At 43.9% G+C, this 16794-nt stretch overlaps 1 protein-coding gene across 9 annotated transcripts in view; it reads left to right on the forward strand.

Annotated features, from left to right (window-relative positions):
* LOC139052546 (cell adhesion molecule Dscam1-like) overlaps positions 1–16794 on the forward strand; it is a 1125159-nt gene that overhangs the window by 1038473 nt on the left and 69892 nt on the right. For all 9 annotated transcript variants that reach the window (XM_070529666.1, XM_070529665.1, XM_070529658.1 and 6 more), the window contains one exon: positions 14260–14500. In XM_070529666.1, the coding sequence (XP_070385767.1) occupies positions 14260–14500 (241 nt within the window). The remainder of the gene's footprint in view (positions 1–14259; positions 14501–16794) is intronic.

Genomic DNA, 16794 nt, shown 5'->3' on the forward strand with positions numbered 1-16794 from the left:
AGGCAAGAATCAGATGTATGCATTAAGAGACAAAACCGGCAATATCATTACTAATATGGATGAGATAGTTCAAGTGGCTGAGTTTTATAGAGATTTGTACAGTGCCAGTGGCACCCACGACGATATTGGAAGAGAAAATAGACTAGAGGAATTTAAAATCCCACAAGTAACGCCGGAAGAAGTAAAGAAAGCCTTGGGAGCTATGCAAAGGGGGGGAAGGCAGCTGGGGAGGATCAGGTAACAGTAGGTTTGTTGAAGGATGGTGGGCAGATTGTGTTGATTGGTGGGCAGACCAGCTCGAGCCTCAAATAGTAAGGCACTCCCCTTCGTATTATCGTACAGATTTTTCCTTCTAATTTCTTCATATTCTTTTAAATCTCCATCGTCTTTTTTGTTTCCATTCTTTTATCCAATTCATGGTATCCGTCTCTCGCACTTTCTTTATGATGACTCCTGGTTGTCTATTTACACTTTCAGTTATACCCTGTGCTTGGTTGCCAACTGTCTTGGCCTCTTCTTCCATTCTGTGTCCACGTTTTTCACGGGGGATACTTCTGCACTTTAGCCGCCCATTTATTTTCACCCAAGTTCCTGATTTTGCTAGCTAATTTTGCTCCGCAATTCTCTGTCTTCAAACGTGGCCCAACCCATGTCACCCTGCACTGCCTCATTTGTGGTTTTCCCGTGGGCTCCCAAATCCAGCCCGCATGCCCATCTTTGCTTAACTTCCAGCCCCGACAAGATATTCGACTTGAAGCACAGAATGGCATTTGCGAGTGCTGGCCCTAGCTGGCACCATTACTCCTTTCCAAATTCCATGCACAACCTCATACTTATTGTGGTCTCAAAGTGATCTATGTTTCATTATTGCTGCATTCCGCTTCCCCTTTATTTTGATATCACCTTGGTGGGTCCTTGTGTAAGGCTTTCTTTCGTTTATGTATACGCCGAGGTATTTATATTGCTTGGCTATGTGTATTACTTGCTGGTGAATTGACACCACGTAATTACTCATCTCTGGATGGAAGATCATAATTCCTGATTTCTCTGTGCTAAACTTAAGGCCTAGATTTATCGCTGCGTTTCCATACGTATTCTCAAGTTTCTGTAAATATCATGCGTTGTCCGCATGCATCGGTCCGGGGACCTTCTGTTGTACGATTTTTCCATTACGTATGTATGATCAATCAAATGCTCATTGACTGTTTCCTAGTCGTCTTTCTAAACCATTAACATAAAACGTGAACGACAATAGAGACAGAGGACATCCTTGCTTCAATCCTTGATGAATTCCCAACAGTTCATTACATTTTCGGCATTCCCACACTATTAGTACTCGGTGTCTATATGTATATCCCTCAGAAGCTCCACAAAATCGTCATCTATGCCTTCGTGCTTGAGAATGTCGCATAACAGCTCCCTGTCTGTGTGTCGTAGGCTCCCTTAATATCCAGAAATGCTATTCATAAAGTTATATTCTGAGCTAGTGAAACCTCTATGCACTGAGTTAGTACAAACATATTATCCTCTAAGTGCCTTCCTGGTCTGAACCCATTCTATAGTTCCCCCAGTAAAAAAGAACTCAAAATGTGTTTAAAAAAAAGAACAGTCAGTGGCGCGACCTGGCGGTGAAATCTTGGCACTCCAGTTGTACTATATGAAATTACTGTGCGTAAGTCAGCTGTTATTAAGTGCAGCACAATTATTGCCTAAAATTTCAATTCGTATGTTATTAGATGATTGCGTTCTATTCTATTCGTATTACGAAATAAAGAAAGTGCACGCTTAGGAGCGGCACATGTGTCCCACAATGCATGGCGGCACGCATGCTGTTGTACCCGCGCGAGTTAGCGAGTAAGTACCTAGAGTGGTGGGGTCTCCCTGTGAGACACAAGATGCAATCGAATAGTTGTGCCGTAAATGAGTGACGGCACTTCAATATTAGCACACGCCTGGCTACGCAACACGCTGAACTGCGTATCATGTGGAAAATCGTCGATTCGCATTTGAGAAATTAAATTGGCTTGGCTAAAAAACACCCTTGACTGGTTAATAACCAAAGCAGTTGAACAGGAAAGTACGAAAACACTAGCAATTATTGTAGAAATATTAACACTTGGGCAAACCTGAGTCGCACTAACATCGGCTTGATAAACAAAATATTATACTTTCTCACAGCTACGGCAGCACTTGTCGTCTGCATCCCAAAAATGCGGGCGTATAATCCCTATCGCGCTCACCTACCACTGTTTTCAGCATGCCTTCAGCGAACGAATGCATCCTCACAGCAGGGTCGAAAGATTCTGATAAAAAATGTTCCACGGCGTTTTCCGCGTTACGACTTCATGATTAGACACTCTGATCGGTAAGCTTTCCTTTGCACTTAACAAAAAAAAAGAAAAAATTGGTGCCATGAAAGTTGTTTGTCATTCCCTTTAAACCTCAAATGTATGAAGTAGTAAAGGTAAGGCGCTGAAGACCAGGACTCAAGAAGAAGAACACAAACGACAGGACCGGCGCTGGGAAGGTTGGAAAGCACGCGAAAACAGAAAAAATCGCAGGATCGATATAACTGCCTTAAGCTGTGTTGCCGTAATTCTCTGCTAACAGCAGTATACCAACTTTTTGTACTGTCACCACAGGAGCAATAGTGAATACATTTTACTTTTCGCAGCTTGCATTCATTCTGTTGTAAATGAAGTTCTTGTCTCTTCTCCACAAAATGTTCACGGTGAGGATGGTAGCATCTAGGGAACTAGGGAACAAGTACAATTAGGACTACAAAACGCATAACAACAGCACAAGCGGAGCGTCGTTACGTGGTCTTTCGTGCCCTATTCCCCAAAACAGCACGGGGCTGACCAAATGCCTGACTAAACCATGCCTGGCGCTGCGTCGCACAGGGGATCGAAAGAGCCCCATTTGCTTGGCAATTATGTGCTCCCCTCATGACTTTGGCGCGATGCTATACTACGACAGCATCGTGCGCTGATCGCCATAGACACGACAGTACCCGCGTTGGTTTGTTCTAAACTTATATAAAGCATAGAACGGAATATTAGAACGGAAGGGTGTTTCGAATGTCCTGATGACTGTGTCGCGGAAAGCACAGGGTCCTCAACCATGAAGAGGGTCATTGGCGGCCTAATATCTGCACTTTTCGGAAACTTTCGGGCACATAAACTCCTGTCGAGAGGGAGTGAAGAAGTCGAGTGCTGAAATTTCGAAACTGAAAGTGGCCTCACAAGTTTCCTTACAACGTCAACATCTGGGGTTTCTCAAGCCTTCAAGTGAATAAACGTCGTCTTTTTGTATCTCTGGTTAAGGTTTGCAAGCGCAAAATCAACGTTGACTGGCCCCTGTCGGCCTTTCTCCTTTGCTTGGAGCAAACACGCATGAGAGAGAGAGAGAGAGAGAGAGAGATGCAAGAACGGAAGTCCAGAAACTGAAAGACATCGTACGGACTTGGGCTGATTTCTTCCCGTTTTGTCACGAACTGTTGTCGCAAAGGCTCTACTTCCATCATTTCTTTTTTTACTTTTTTTGCTACAATGAAGTCAGACGTAATCGGCAGTGGATATTTGCGTGACCTAATATGTCAAGAAAAACTTCTTTCGAACCAACTTAATTTATCTAATCATCTCCTTATTTAAATGTTCTCGCTACTTCTGCTTTCAAAATGCTGCATGTGTTAACGAACAAGTTTTTTGGGAACGTTCTTATTTTGTAGACCGGTGATAAAAGCTGTAGGACTTTCCATCGACCTTTCCCCTTGTTTTCTTCGCCGTTCTTCCTGATTCTTTTTTTTTCTGAAGAGTTGGCATTATAAGAATCTCGCTGCACAGTCTACAGTGCCATCACGAAAAAACGGCGTTGAAAAGAAAAAAAATGGGCGCCCTGGATTGGCGCGCAGCGCTTCCAGGTGAAATTTTTATGCTGGTCGATGCTTCGCATTATTTTGATATTCGAAAGAACAACGCATCCTTTGATTATTTTGAATGCTGACTAATAGAATATAGGACTCGAATAGTGCCGTTTTAGACGTATCCATACAACCTTGGAAAATAGCCATGTTTCTTTTCATTTTAATCCGACAGTTGTTAAGCGTTCGAAAAACAGGGTTTGCTCCGTCCATCCGTCCATTCCGCCGCATTACGGGGTTCGTCCTTGTGCCGGGATCCGTGCGTCGTGTATTTAGCGTAGGGTACCGATAACGCGCGGCAAGATTTTACTGCGACACCACTCGAGTCATTCCGCCGTAGCTGCGCCGTCGTCTGGTCGCTGTCGCCGTCAACATGTCGCTGGCGTCGTAGTCATAATATCATCGTCGTCGTAGTCGTCGTATACCATCGTCATTGTTACTTCCTCGCCATCATCTTTCTGCTCATGCCGTCATCACCGTCGTCCTTTTTTCGTCGTGTAGGATACAGATTGAAGAGGGTTGCAGGAGCTTTGAAAACATTTATAGGCGTTGGCTGAGATTGGAGGAGCAAGTAAATGAGTTCAGATACAGAGGAAGCGCTGGAATCTGCCGGCTTTATTATTGTTGTTTCTTTTTCGTTGAAAGCGGAAATCGAACCAGCGTCGAAAGAGAAGTCGAACCAAAGACGCTATATCAACGTCCATTCTTGTTTTGTAGGAAAACAGACTCGACATTTAAAGATATCTGCTTCTGCTGCTACATTTGACAGCTCATAAACTGTGCTTAGAGGCCCGATTTGTGACGCCGTCGCGAAGCAAACAATGAAGCTTTCCGTCGCGCAATAGGAGGCACCAATTTGCGCACGCGGGACAAGAAAATAGTAAAACGGTTGTTGGAACTTCGTAACCATGGAAATGCGCAAGTGCCAAGAGTGAGCTTACCCGTCGCATCAAGATTGTATGCGACGTATCTTCTTCTCTTCGCTCGGACTCCTTCGGCAATCTTCCTTATTTTTGTTACACTAATTTTCTAAGACTTGCAACGGAATTCTTGAAGCACTCTTTCATCGCACCCATTTTAGTTTGCTTTCCGGGAAGTAAAATCGTTCGGTGGTCGCTTAAAGTGCGAAAGAATCAATGGCATTTCTTTTCGCACGCCTCGCATCGATGGTTCCGCTCCTAATTGAAAGCGCTAATTAGTGTACGCTGGAACGCCATGATCGATAGCAGGAACGCGGCTTTTAGCCAACCGAGCGTAAGTTGCCCGAATAGGCTCTTATATTTTTAATCATACTCGTTAACTTTTCTGTTTCTATATTGGCGACTGTTAGAAAATTTTAGCTATTGGCAATGTATCGACTCTAGATGCTCGCCGCTTGGCAACATTATAGTAAAACGAAAGTTAAAGAAGCAAAAAGATTATCATTTTAAATATTATTCTACACGCACAAAGAACACGAGAATGTGAGAATATTGTTATGTGAGACGTATCAAGTTGGCGCAGAGAGATATCATAATGCAGGAACTTCAGCGGCAATTTGTCTATTCTTTCACTTTCTTTTCCTTTTCACTTCACTACGAACATGAAGCTTATCGCAAATTCAACCCTGATTCATAATGAATTCTAATTTCAAATAACAGTAAAGCCGTAATCTTTCCATGATTTTCTTGGTTTCCCTATCGGTTCGCTTCATATGGTTGTTACTAAAGATGAAGCTCCTCTCTGTTCCTCTTATTCCTCTGGCTCACTACATAGTGACGGTTTGGATCCTGACTGCCTTGATACTTTGAGCCAACCTACAAAGGTTTATCCGCCAGTTACATGCTTCTAGGATCACGTAGTTTATGGCATCTACGTCTGAAATTATCATCCGCTCGCACGTTAGTCAGTGGCGCTGGCTAACATTCAAGAAGTATCGCCACGCACCCCGCGATATAAGCTTCTTAAGAATCACCGGTTGTTGGGTATGGAGAACGATCATGATGATGATGATGATGATGATGATGATGATAATGACGACGACGAGGACGACGACGACCTTAAAGTCTTTGGCATATACCCACTCAAGGAGTGAAATCTTGCTTGCTTGTTTCCCACTTGTGCCTAACTTGTGCCGCTTACCCATTACGGGGGATTGGCCAAGAAGCCGGCGGTTAAAGCGTAAAGGGAAGGGGAAGCGAGAAAACCCTAAACGAAAAAGCAAGTCAGGGTGAGGTATACTGTTTATGATAATTAGGAAATAGATTTGCCTGACAGACACAGAAATAAAAATAATTGTAATGGCACATAAACAACAATTTTCTGGGGTTTCTTTTCGGTATTAGAATAATTTCGAACACACAGTCAGTGATTTAATGAGCTATCCAATTATTTATTTGGAAAATCAACATGGTAGTCTTCTTCTGTCACAGAGATAGTCGCAAACGGCTACGCTGATGTTCCTGTGGCTAAAGCCGAATGAAGAAGCTCCGAAGGAGAGGATATTTGGAATAGTTAAAGAAACGCCCAATTTTCGGAATGAAAATTCGAATTTCTTCCTCTGATTTCTAAGTCTAACTCACGCTAGTGGAAAGTGGTCAATATCTTCAGGTTCCTGGCAGGTAGGACACAGAAAGGTTAATTGTGGGGTGCGGCAGCGTAACCTTATTATGGAAATTTCCGATTTACGTGTGGGACACCATCAGGGCCCCACAAATGCTTTCTTCTTCTCCTTCTTCTTCGCAGGGCTAGGTTTGGTATGCGTCAACAAATAAAGTGAACGAAGCCGTCGCGGTGGCTTAGTGACTACGAGCTTCTGAGCACGAGGCCGTGGGTCCGATACCCAGACGCGGCGACCGCCTTTCGCAAAAATGCAAGAACGCTTGCTCACTTATATTTAGGTGCACGTTCAACAACCTTCTGTGTTGTTAGAAGCTAAGCCGGGGCGCCCCACTGCAGTGTCTATGACAGACCTAGTCTTGCTTCGGCACGTTAAGCCTCATGAAAGAATCGACCAAAGCGCACGAGGGGACAGCCGCCGCGCACGGTAGCTCAGTAGTGTCGAACGCACCATGCGGAGATCGTGAGTTCGGCTCCCGGTAGTTGCCTTCCGCTTTTATTTCCATTTTCCTTTATTAAGAGTATGCATCTTATTGCAAATTTTATCTGCATTTCTAATACAGTACATATAACAGTAAGAAAAAAACTTAATTTCTCGTATGCTTCCCTTGGTTTCACTGTTTGTTAGGTTTACCGATACATGTGTCAGAACATCAGAGCCACGAAGTAAATAAAAATAAATGTTCTGGCAGTCGAGGCATGCATGCCTGAAGTGATACACGACCCTGTGCCAGCGACTGCGGCAGTGGACCTTTCAATTTTAATCTGAAGGCGCAGAATTGGATTGAAGTTGCTTCTAGCACAAACGCTGGTGCCTTACAGCCATGTATGGCACGTTGGTACATAGAGTGCACGAAAAGAAATGGATTTTCATATAATGAATACCTTCTTCCAGAAATGCAGTAGCAGGAACTGAACCCGCATAAGCCCCGGCGACGAAACGACAAATTAAATAGTTTTCATACTGTATGCCGGCACCAGCATTGTGCAGGAGGTTGACAGGTTACGTAGGGTAAAGGGTAGTTATCACAGGTTAGGGGCCCAGGATTGCTCTCAGTTTGAAGAAAAAAGAAAAGTAAAGTTAGTCGGGAAGAAAACAGGTCAACCTAGCAGCAGTATGCGGCAAAGCAGGTGAATTCAGTCTGGTGCTCGCGAACAAATATGATGGTTTAGAATAGAGGGTTTAGCATATCATGCAGGTAATGAATGAGACCTTAACGAAAACAATTTAAGATGTCACTTTGATGTTAAAGGTAAAGCACCAAGACACTAACCAGGCGATCCCTTCCACGCAACAAAAGGACGTAATAAGAAAATGACAGAACACGCAAGCCTGTAACCTCAGGTATAAGGTCGGATTGGCTGAACTGTCAAAATATAACGGCAAGACGAAAATAAGTGACATTCGAAATTATAACACTGGAAACACTACCAAAAAACAAATGGCGGTGCAAGCAAGAAGGAAGCTTGTCATTGGAAGGAACTATATAAATGCAATCAAGGATAAACAGGGGAACATTTTCAGTAATTTTCGTGTCGTAATTAAGGCGGCAGAGTAATTATTTACTTAAATGTCGAGCGTCCAAAACAGCCACATTACGACTGTACGTGGTTTCACAGAAGAAACTCAAGTTCCGTGTCTGACCAGGGTTGATGCTTGAAAGACTTTGCAAGATATGTGCAGTGGAATAACGACGGAACAAAATGAATCAACAGTCGATCGGATAAAGCGATGGCGAGGATAATGTACTAGAAAAACTTGGGATCCTTTATGCACGACGCCTCATTGACTTCAAGTGTACAGGTAATTCAAGGAATGCCAAAATACATAATTTATAAGAGAGGAGATGATGTTAAAGAACTGAAAACAAATTTGTAAACCCAGTAGCTGCTTTTCGCTAATATACAATGCATGCACATACTAAGGTAATTTTGAATTTAATCACGGCAACACTTCAATCAGCCCAGAGAGCAGGATGGCTTTATAAGGGATATTCAACGATTGATCACGTCCATGTCATCGATCAGGTAATTGAGGTCTGTGGAACATAACCAACCTATTACCTCCATAGATTACAAGAAGGCACTTCATTCAGATACCAGCTGTCCGAACGGATTACACAAGGCAAGAGGTAAAGAAAGGATAGGTGAAGACCTTACAAGGAAATTAAATTTCAACCTTAATAATTTTAGTGAAGCCAGAAAATACGGTGTGTCAGTGGTTTTCTGGATGTTAAACAAAGCTTACGAACCTTACCAATGACAGCGCCACTTAATGCATTCCGCAGAACACGTCGCTGTCGCCGTCGCTGAGACAGAGATGGTTGGCGCCGCGCATTCAGAAGACTGCGTTTACCGTGAATGGTCATCGAACAAAGCCGCAGACTAATTGAACGCCTTGAGTAGATGGTTTTGGAGATGGTGGGCATTGTATTGTCAAATGATATGCATAAATTATTCGCAGCGATTTTTTACAACCTAGTTCATCCTGAGTCCCTATAACGTAAAACTATTCCAATATGTTTTTATTCCAATCTCCTGACGTCAAATTTGTGTAACAGCCGAAGCAAACATCGGGCGGTAACCCACGGGTTTGTCTGAACAGACCAATCAAACGCTCTCCTCGTTTATAGGAGGTCACTTTTCTTTGCTTTAAAAACAAATAACACTGCCTACACTGAGCGGCTGGTCTTATCTAATTGAGCATGTGTCTTTGTAATCATGCTTATCTAATTGGCAGACAAGAGGCAAGGAGCACGCTCAAGGGGAGAGGCATTCGATGGGGCCGAGCCAGTGCACTGAAAATCGATAACCGGATGAAGAGGGTGGGGCCGACGTCTGTGATTGGTCCGCTTTCCCTTAGTTAGCTTGCAGTGGCTGGTCGAAAATCGCGACGGCAAGGAATGGAAAGTTAGGAATGCCGCTAAAACGAATCCTCATCAAAGAAAAGCTGGGGAACGAGGTCGTAAACGTGGCGAAAGTGCTCGAAAACTTTACACGGCCACGAAAAAAGCTTTATTGTGTGCAAATAAACCCATGCTCTCCGGCAGGTGCGAGTTGCCAGTGCCTGAGCTACCGGCGGCAGCCATCATTTATTCCTTTAGGAACGGGGCGGCCTACTGCTATTCAGAAAAAAAATCAGTATTGTCCTGCATATTAATGCATCGTTAACACGTACACGTCACTTTGACGTGGTGAATTCTCGCGGTTTTGCGACGCCGCGTGACAGGCAGGTGAAGTGGGCGTCCCCGAAAACATTTGACCAATAGCCGAGGGCTAATGGCGAAAAGGCGTCCAATCATAAATAACTATTTTTCTTTTGTTCTTTCCAATCATGCCTAATCTGTGTGTCACGTCATATAATATGGGGAGTTATCGCGGTTTTCATCATATCGCGTGACAGACAGGCGAAGTGGGGGTGGTCCAAAAAGGTTTTTGACTAATCGCGGAGGGCTAATTGCAGAATCGGAATAAAAAAGTTTGAAATAGCTTTATATTATAGCGCCGCAGTCCTGATCTCGAATTCCTAGAAGCCCGGCAGACTCCTCTATTACCTTTTTCTTCATGTCGTTACGTCTAGCTGCTTACCTGAAACAAAATGAATAAAATGAATAAATCAGTAAAAAGAAACTCATTGGTCTGCAGATATAGTAGGTGCGTAACTTTTTGCGCAAAACCACAACTCCAATCTTGCAATGTCATAAACTGACGCTCTGTTTCTTGTTCGAATAACTTACCGGTAAGCAAATTATTATAAAATATACTCGAGTCGGCAGACAATTCGGGCAGAACCGTCGAGTAAAACATAAATCATCAGAACGAATGTGGCGATGCACTTAGCGTCCAACCCGAGAAGCTCGGCAAATGCTTATTTCCTTCAACGGCCCGTTCGTGCGTTAGTGCACACGAATCGGGGATAAAGAAGTGGCCGCTAAGACGGGGGGCGTGACATGTTGCGTGTTATCAGAACGCCGGCGAAGCAACATTTGTTTAATGCCGAGTTAAAATGTGCAACACCCCCCCCCCCACCCCCTTTTGTTTGCGCCGTTTCGCTCGCGGTAGCCAGGATGGAGGTAGCCTGAGGGCACGCGGCACGTATTGAGGCTCTGCGCACTATCATTACAGTGGCATGCTCTCGACGCCGCCGCGCTTGCGTGTTGCATTGTGAGTTATCTGCGTGCTTCTGCTGGTGCCCCGAAAGCGGAGTGTTCACGCTCTTCCCCAAAAAAACAAGCCCTGCACCGTGCCAGGCAGCGCTCGGCTATCGATTTATTGAACGCTCGGACGGGTGTTCATGACTTCTCGTACCGCACTGGTTTGCTGGTCCCCTTGCCTCGCGCTTTCCTCAATCCCGCGGTCGTGTGTACTACACACGGTCCACTGGTCTTTCGCCCTGCGTTTACAGAGGACTTTAAAGCGACGGTGGTTGAAAGTTTTAACAATGGATATTTCCTTTTATCAAAACTGACTTCGTCGAATCTGACCTTCTTCAATCCTGATTGAAGGCATTTCTGATGCATGTTGGCATTTCATCTGACTGCATGAACAGTTCGCCCGCAAGAGTCGCGACACAGCGCATACAGGCTCTGCGTTTGGGGGAATCTTGTAGCGTTTCTGCCAACGAGGGGGTACACATACTCCGTTGGCACCATTTTGCTTGCATCACGATGACAATTGAGCACTGGCAGAACGCCTCTTCAGAAACAGCTTTTGCTTTGTGGTGTATCTGTTTGCGGGACCACAATGAAAATGGCACATGCATGCGCACGTGTCGTGAACGTTAGCGCCAGTGTTTTCTCCGAATCTGCATGTTTTAGCTCCCGTGCGACCGCAAAGACCACGCGTTACAAGCAAAACTGTCAGTGAGTGCGGTGCACTTTGTCCCACAGCAATATTCCTTTGAAACGACCATCACAGTGAATGGTGTGCGCGTTCTTGTGTTCTATAGGCTGCCACCGGCATCAGTGGGGCGGAAATTCTATTCTCGCATTAGCCAAGATAGTATGACTTGCAAACATGCGAAATACTTGAAACATGCAGAATTAACTCATTGGCAGGCTTCTGTCGCAAGATCATCAACTTTCTCAGATCAGTTTTGCCCCTAGCCCTTATAATGTTTTTTTTTTTTTAAATCGGAGGCCAGTCTTTATTCGCCGCTCCCAACGGCAACGTGACAAGAACTAAATTAAGCAAGAGAAGGTCCGACCAAGGAGATGTAAAGATAGCTGAGCAAAAGAACCGTGATGATCCTTTGACTCTCATCCAAAGTACTATACGATGTGTGACTAGCATTTTTGCGTTAATATTCCGTAAGCACGCGGGTTTGATGGGGCACTAAAGAGCAGCGCTAGAGCATTTAGAAATCGTGAAGTATTCTTTCGATATTCTCTTTTTAATTCCCTCGCGGAAAAATGGTTCGCTACTAACCGAGAAAATGAAGAGGAATTTTTTCCTCATGAATACATATAGCGCAAAAACCGCACAGCCGGTACGTGAGTGTCATGGCAATATTTAAAAATTACTTTCGCTTTTTTGAACCTTTCCTGTGCAATTTTCAAAACTCTCTAGATTGATTGGTTTCTTTACTATGGGATATAGTAATCTATGACAATCACTACAGAGCAGACGCTGTCCGAATGCACGACATCAGGGACAGTTGATGTGAGAGCTTCAAGCTCCATCGCCACAACAGCGCTCGTCCTGTTGTGTGTGTTTTCGATCGTTGTCTTCGTCTTCTTCGCGCTACTTCAAGTTTTACTCAATATGAACCAACTCGCCCAAATCAAGTTGTTGCTACTGGTTTATTGCAATAGAAATTGTACGAATACTCCAGTCGAATTTCGCCGTTGTTGTCGCCGTGATGTTTCGTATTAAGTTCAAGTGCGATAAGACCCTATTGTGTCCCGCGCGCCATATGCTGTGGGTGCTAGAGAATGCGTGCCAGGGTGAATATGCGCGCTTGAGGCGCGCTTGCAGTGCCTTGTCTTGCCGCAGGCCCAGTGTTGGAGTTCATGTGATCAAGCGTGCTTTAGAGGAGGAGAACGTGCGTCTCCTGCTTCAGCCCGGTCGCCACTGCCCATGACCCCCGCGCGACTGAGCGCAAACGCGGCCCGCGCGCCATACGTTGAAGTTATCTGCGGCGGGTGCAAAGTTTGAGCGCGAACCAAGATGGCTGGTGGCCTAATGAGGGCTGTGTTCTCGCGCGCCCAGTTTTGGAGGTCGCTTAATTTCAAGTTTCCGAGTCGCGGTAAAGTGAGAGCCTGTACGAAGCGTTCGCTCCCCACTGCCGGCGCGCCTTCACGTGTTGTCACGGCAAGTGGTGGTGGTCACCGAGGGAGATCTGTTCATGTTTGCCTGCGCGCGCGTGTCACCCTGCTTAATTTGCTTATTAAGCGAATATTTACTGCAATTCATACGGTCGATAAAGCTACGAACATTACCTTGTATAATTGTCGAATGCCTTGCTATCACTGTCTTTCGCCTTTCGTTATTGCTCCTTTTCTATAGCTACTAACTCCGCGCACACGGTAAGACGGACGTTATCGGTGTCCCTACAAAAGCGTACACATCTTTAACTTAGCTTTCCTTTTTAGTGTTCCTGTAAAAATTATTTCAGAATTATTTATTTATGCAGGATTCACTTTATTCCTTGCTACCCTCTTTTCCCTCTCTCTACACCGAGACGTTCATGAGGCACACCTACACTCAATGATAATTTATGTTCCTTTGGAATTGTGCCCATGGTTCGTCAAAGCGCCGCTGGGCACTTAGAGAGCCCGCGGCTGATATTGTGTTTTCTTGTTACTTTGCCTAATTTCATGACACTGAGGAAACGCGTTTGGGCGGTGCCAGATCTGCATGTTATATCTGGTAAAGCTAAGGCTACAACAAAGAAGTCGAGGCCCCAGAATTTTCTGTCGCAACAACGAAGCACTTGTTTATCATACATTCCTTTTTCCCTGCACACAACATGTCACCACCGTATGTTGCCTATGTTTACATGGCATGTACCTCACATATTCGCATTTAGTCTTTTATCACGGGTCTAACGTATTTCTGTCACACTCCTAGAACTCCGCTATAAACACTTAGCAGCTGGCGCATCGGGTACTTGCTTATGAATCGGCCATCATGTCGGGGAATTGTAATTTGCTGTTGCCAAAATGAACGGTGGTAGGCAAAGTTTTTAGGAGCACGTAAGGGATGAAACTGAAGCTGTGTACACAATATATATCATGCATTTAATAAATACATTTTTGGCTTGTCAATTTAGGTCCAGGAGCTTCATTGCTGACCGCTCAATATGACGCGCTTTGATCGGGTCGAGCAGTACAGTTGTGCAGCTAGTGGTCGACGACATAAAACCACCAGTATAATTTTTTTGAAGGATTTTAGGTAGCCTCCAGAAAATACAGGGGGAGTGGGGGAGGGTGTAATAAAGCATGCAGAGGCTGGAGGGAGGGGCAAGGGGCTAGCTGCAAGCTAAATACCGTCACTCGGCATGTCTCACAGGGGAGGGGGGCAGACCTTCCCACCCCCGTTTGGACCTACCAGTGGAAGGGGCGTAGAATTTGGTTTTCGCGGACGTTTACAGGCGCCTGAGGATTATCTCGGAGCATCATTCGCACGACCTTGTCATCGCGAGGGGTCGTGACATGATTGTACAGCGCTACAGATTCCCAACAACGCGGCAGATTCATTCTTCGTGTATGAGTGACAACGGGGAACTCTGTTCGCAGCCGCCTAAAGAGGAGGACTGGAACGGCCACCTGAAGGGCTACTACATCACGTACCGGCCGGCCGGCTCGAACGAGCAGCATTACCACAAAACGGTGGAGGTGCACAACCCGCACCAGCGCCAGGAGATACACCTAACCAACCTGCGGCTCTCCATGTCCTACAGTGTGGCCATCCAGGCCTTCACTGGCAAGGGCACCGGTCCCATGTCACGCGAGGTGCTCGTCAAGACCCTCGACGACGGTGAGTAAGCCTCGCATAGCTGCTGCTGCTCAAGTTTCCCGATATCGCTCCCAATGCAAAAGCACATTCTGACACCTAAATGAGTTCTAGCAGCTTATTTTGCTTGAGCAACTGCTTCTCCTATATTAATCTCAATCTTCAACACTTCACGTGCTGCTCAGTAGGGCGCGTTTACTCTGCTTAGAATCAACGCATTGCATTGGGGCCGCAGTAAGGATCCAATAGAGTACCTCTAAAATTGATTTTATAAAAGCAGTCAGTTTCTCCCGTAAATGAAACTTCAAACACGTCATTTCTACCTATAATAGAGGCACGCACAGTTCCACTACGAGCAAGTGTTTACGCGAACGCGCGTGCTTCGTTTCTCTGAGATACCTAAATAAATTTGATTGTACAAATGTGTATCGATCACGTGCGGAACTATGCGGAAATAAGCACACGTTTTGTGCTAAAAGTAAAACGCGAAATCACCCTTACAAAATTTTTATAGAAAGTCTATAGGCAGTCTATAGTCCTTTGTCTGTGAAGTCTATAGACTGTCTGTACACATTTCTTTAGACTAGTCTATAGACAGTCTGTAACTCTATAGACTTATGACCATACACTTTTCATAGACCGGTCTATAAAAGGTATCCGTATGTAGACTGTCTATAGACTTTCTATAGATTAATGAAAACACGTTTGCAGAGAAATGTCTGCAGAATGCCCATAGACAAAAGTGTATAGCTTTACACAGTTCTACATTTGTAAACTGAAGTCTACAGATTGTCTCTAGATAAATATCTATAAACTGTATATGGAGAAATGTCTATAGACTCTCTATAGACATTTCTTTAGACTAGTCTATAGACTTGTGGCCATACACTTTTTATAGACTTGTCTATATAATCTCAGAGTCTACAGATACTCTACAGACTGTTTATAGACTAATGAAAATTCACGTTTGTAGACAAATGTCTGCAGAATGTCTGTAGACAAAAGTGTGTAGGGTTATACAGTTATACATTTGTATACTGAAGTCTATGGAATAGTCTATAGACAAATGTTTATAGATAGTCTAAAGACATTTGCTTATAGACATTTTATAGACTTCAGTCTACAAAAATAGAACTGTATACAGCAGTTCTACATTTGTAGACTGAAATCTAAAAAATGTCTATAAGCAAATGACTATAGACTATCTATAGACATTTGCCTATAGACATTCTATAGACTTCAGTCTACAAAAGTAAAACTGTATATTCCTATACACTTTTCTCTATAGAAATTCTGCAGACATTAGTCTACAAACATGAATTTCTATTAATCTATAGACAGTTTAGAGCGTGTCTATAGGCTCACACATTTTTAGACTACACTACAGAAAATGTTAGGTCACAAGTCCATAGACTGTCTGTAGACAATTCCTGCAGATCAGTCTATAGCTCATCCATAGACTTTAGCCTTACACTATTTGTCGATTATTGCGATACACCGTTTCCGAGCTAACATAAATTCAGTGAAGCTGTTCAACGAAGAATAATGTAAAGCAAGACGGTGCAGTAAGATCCGAATTTAAGACTTATGGCGTTGAGCCGTGAGAGATCTGACCTGTAGGTCTCTTTATAATCGTATATCTTGCACCGTGTTCTTTTTAAGCCTTTTATTTTCATGGCCCAGATTGGCTAAAATAGCGGGGCCGACACACTATATACTAGCTATATAAACCAAGTTTTGCCAACTATTTTTCGATTATATATCAACACTCGCTGTTAACAAGCAGTCTATTACAAATGTCTATAAATATGCACTGCATCCAGCATGCATATGGGAACATACCCAAGGAACTGTACATAGAAAAACACGCATGCGGATGGAAGCAGTCAAAAAATCTCAAATTCATGTAGCCGGCAATCTTTATGCAACACTGCATTAGTATTTGTGTAGGATCACATTTAAGAAATATTACTGTTACGTGCAATGCATCCGCCTGAACGAAATCTGCTAGCTATCTGCTATCTACAAGTTAGTTTACATTATTGTTTACATATGGCTGCAAAATATTTTTGAATGTATGTTATGTATGTTCACGTGTTGCTTCTCATTTGTACTTATGCATTAATGGCGATAGCTTAATAAGGCTCCTGAACCTGCTGCACTCTCATATGTTGCATAAACAGAGAAAAAAATGAAGGAATTGCACTAGTGCTGAATCATGCAATGCAAAAAAGAAAACAAGTGCACCGACATTCAATTAACTCTTTTTATTGCGCGATATATTAATTTTATTAAAATGCAGGTGTTACGCTATGATC

This window comes from Dermacentor albipictus, chromosome 1, assembly GCF_038994185.2.
Source record: "Dermacentor albipictus isolate Rhodes 1998 colony chromosome 1, USDA_Dalb.pri_finalv2, whole genome shotgun sequence".
NCBI lineage: Eukaryota > Metazoa > Arthropoda > Arachnida > Ixodida > Ixodidae > Dermacentor > Dermacentor albipictus.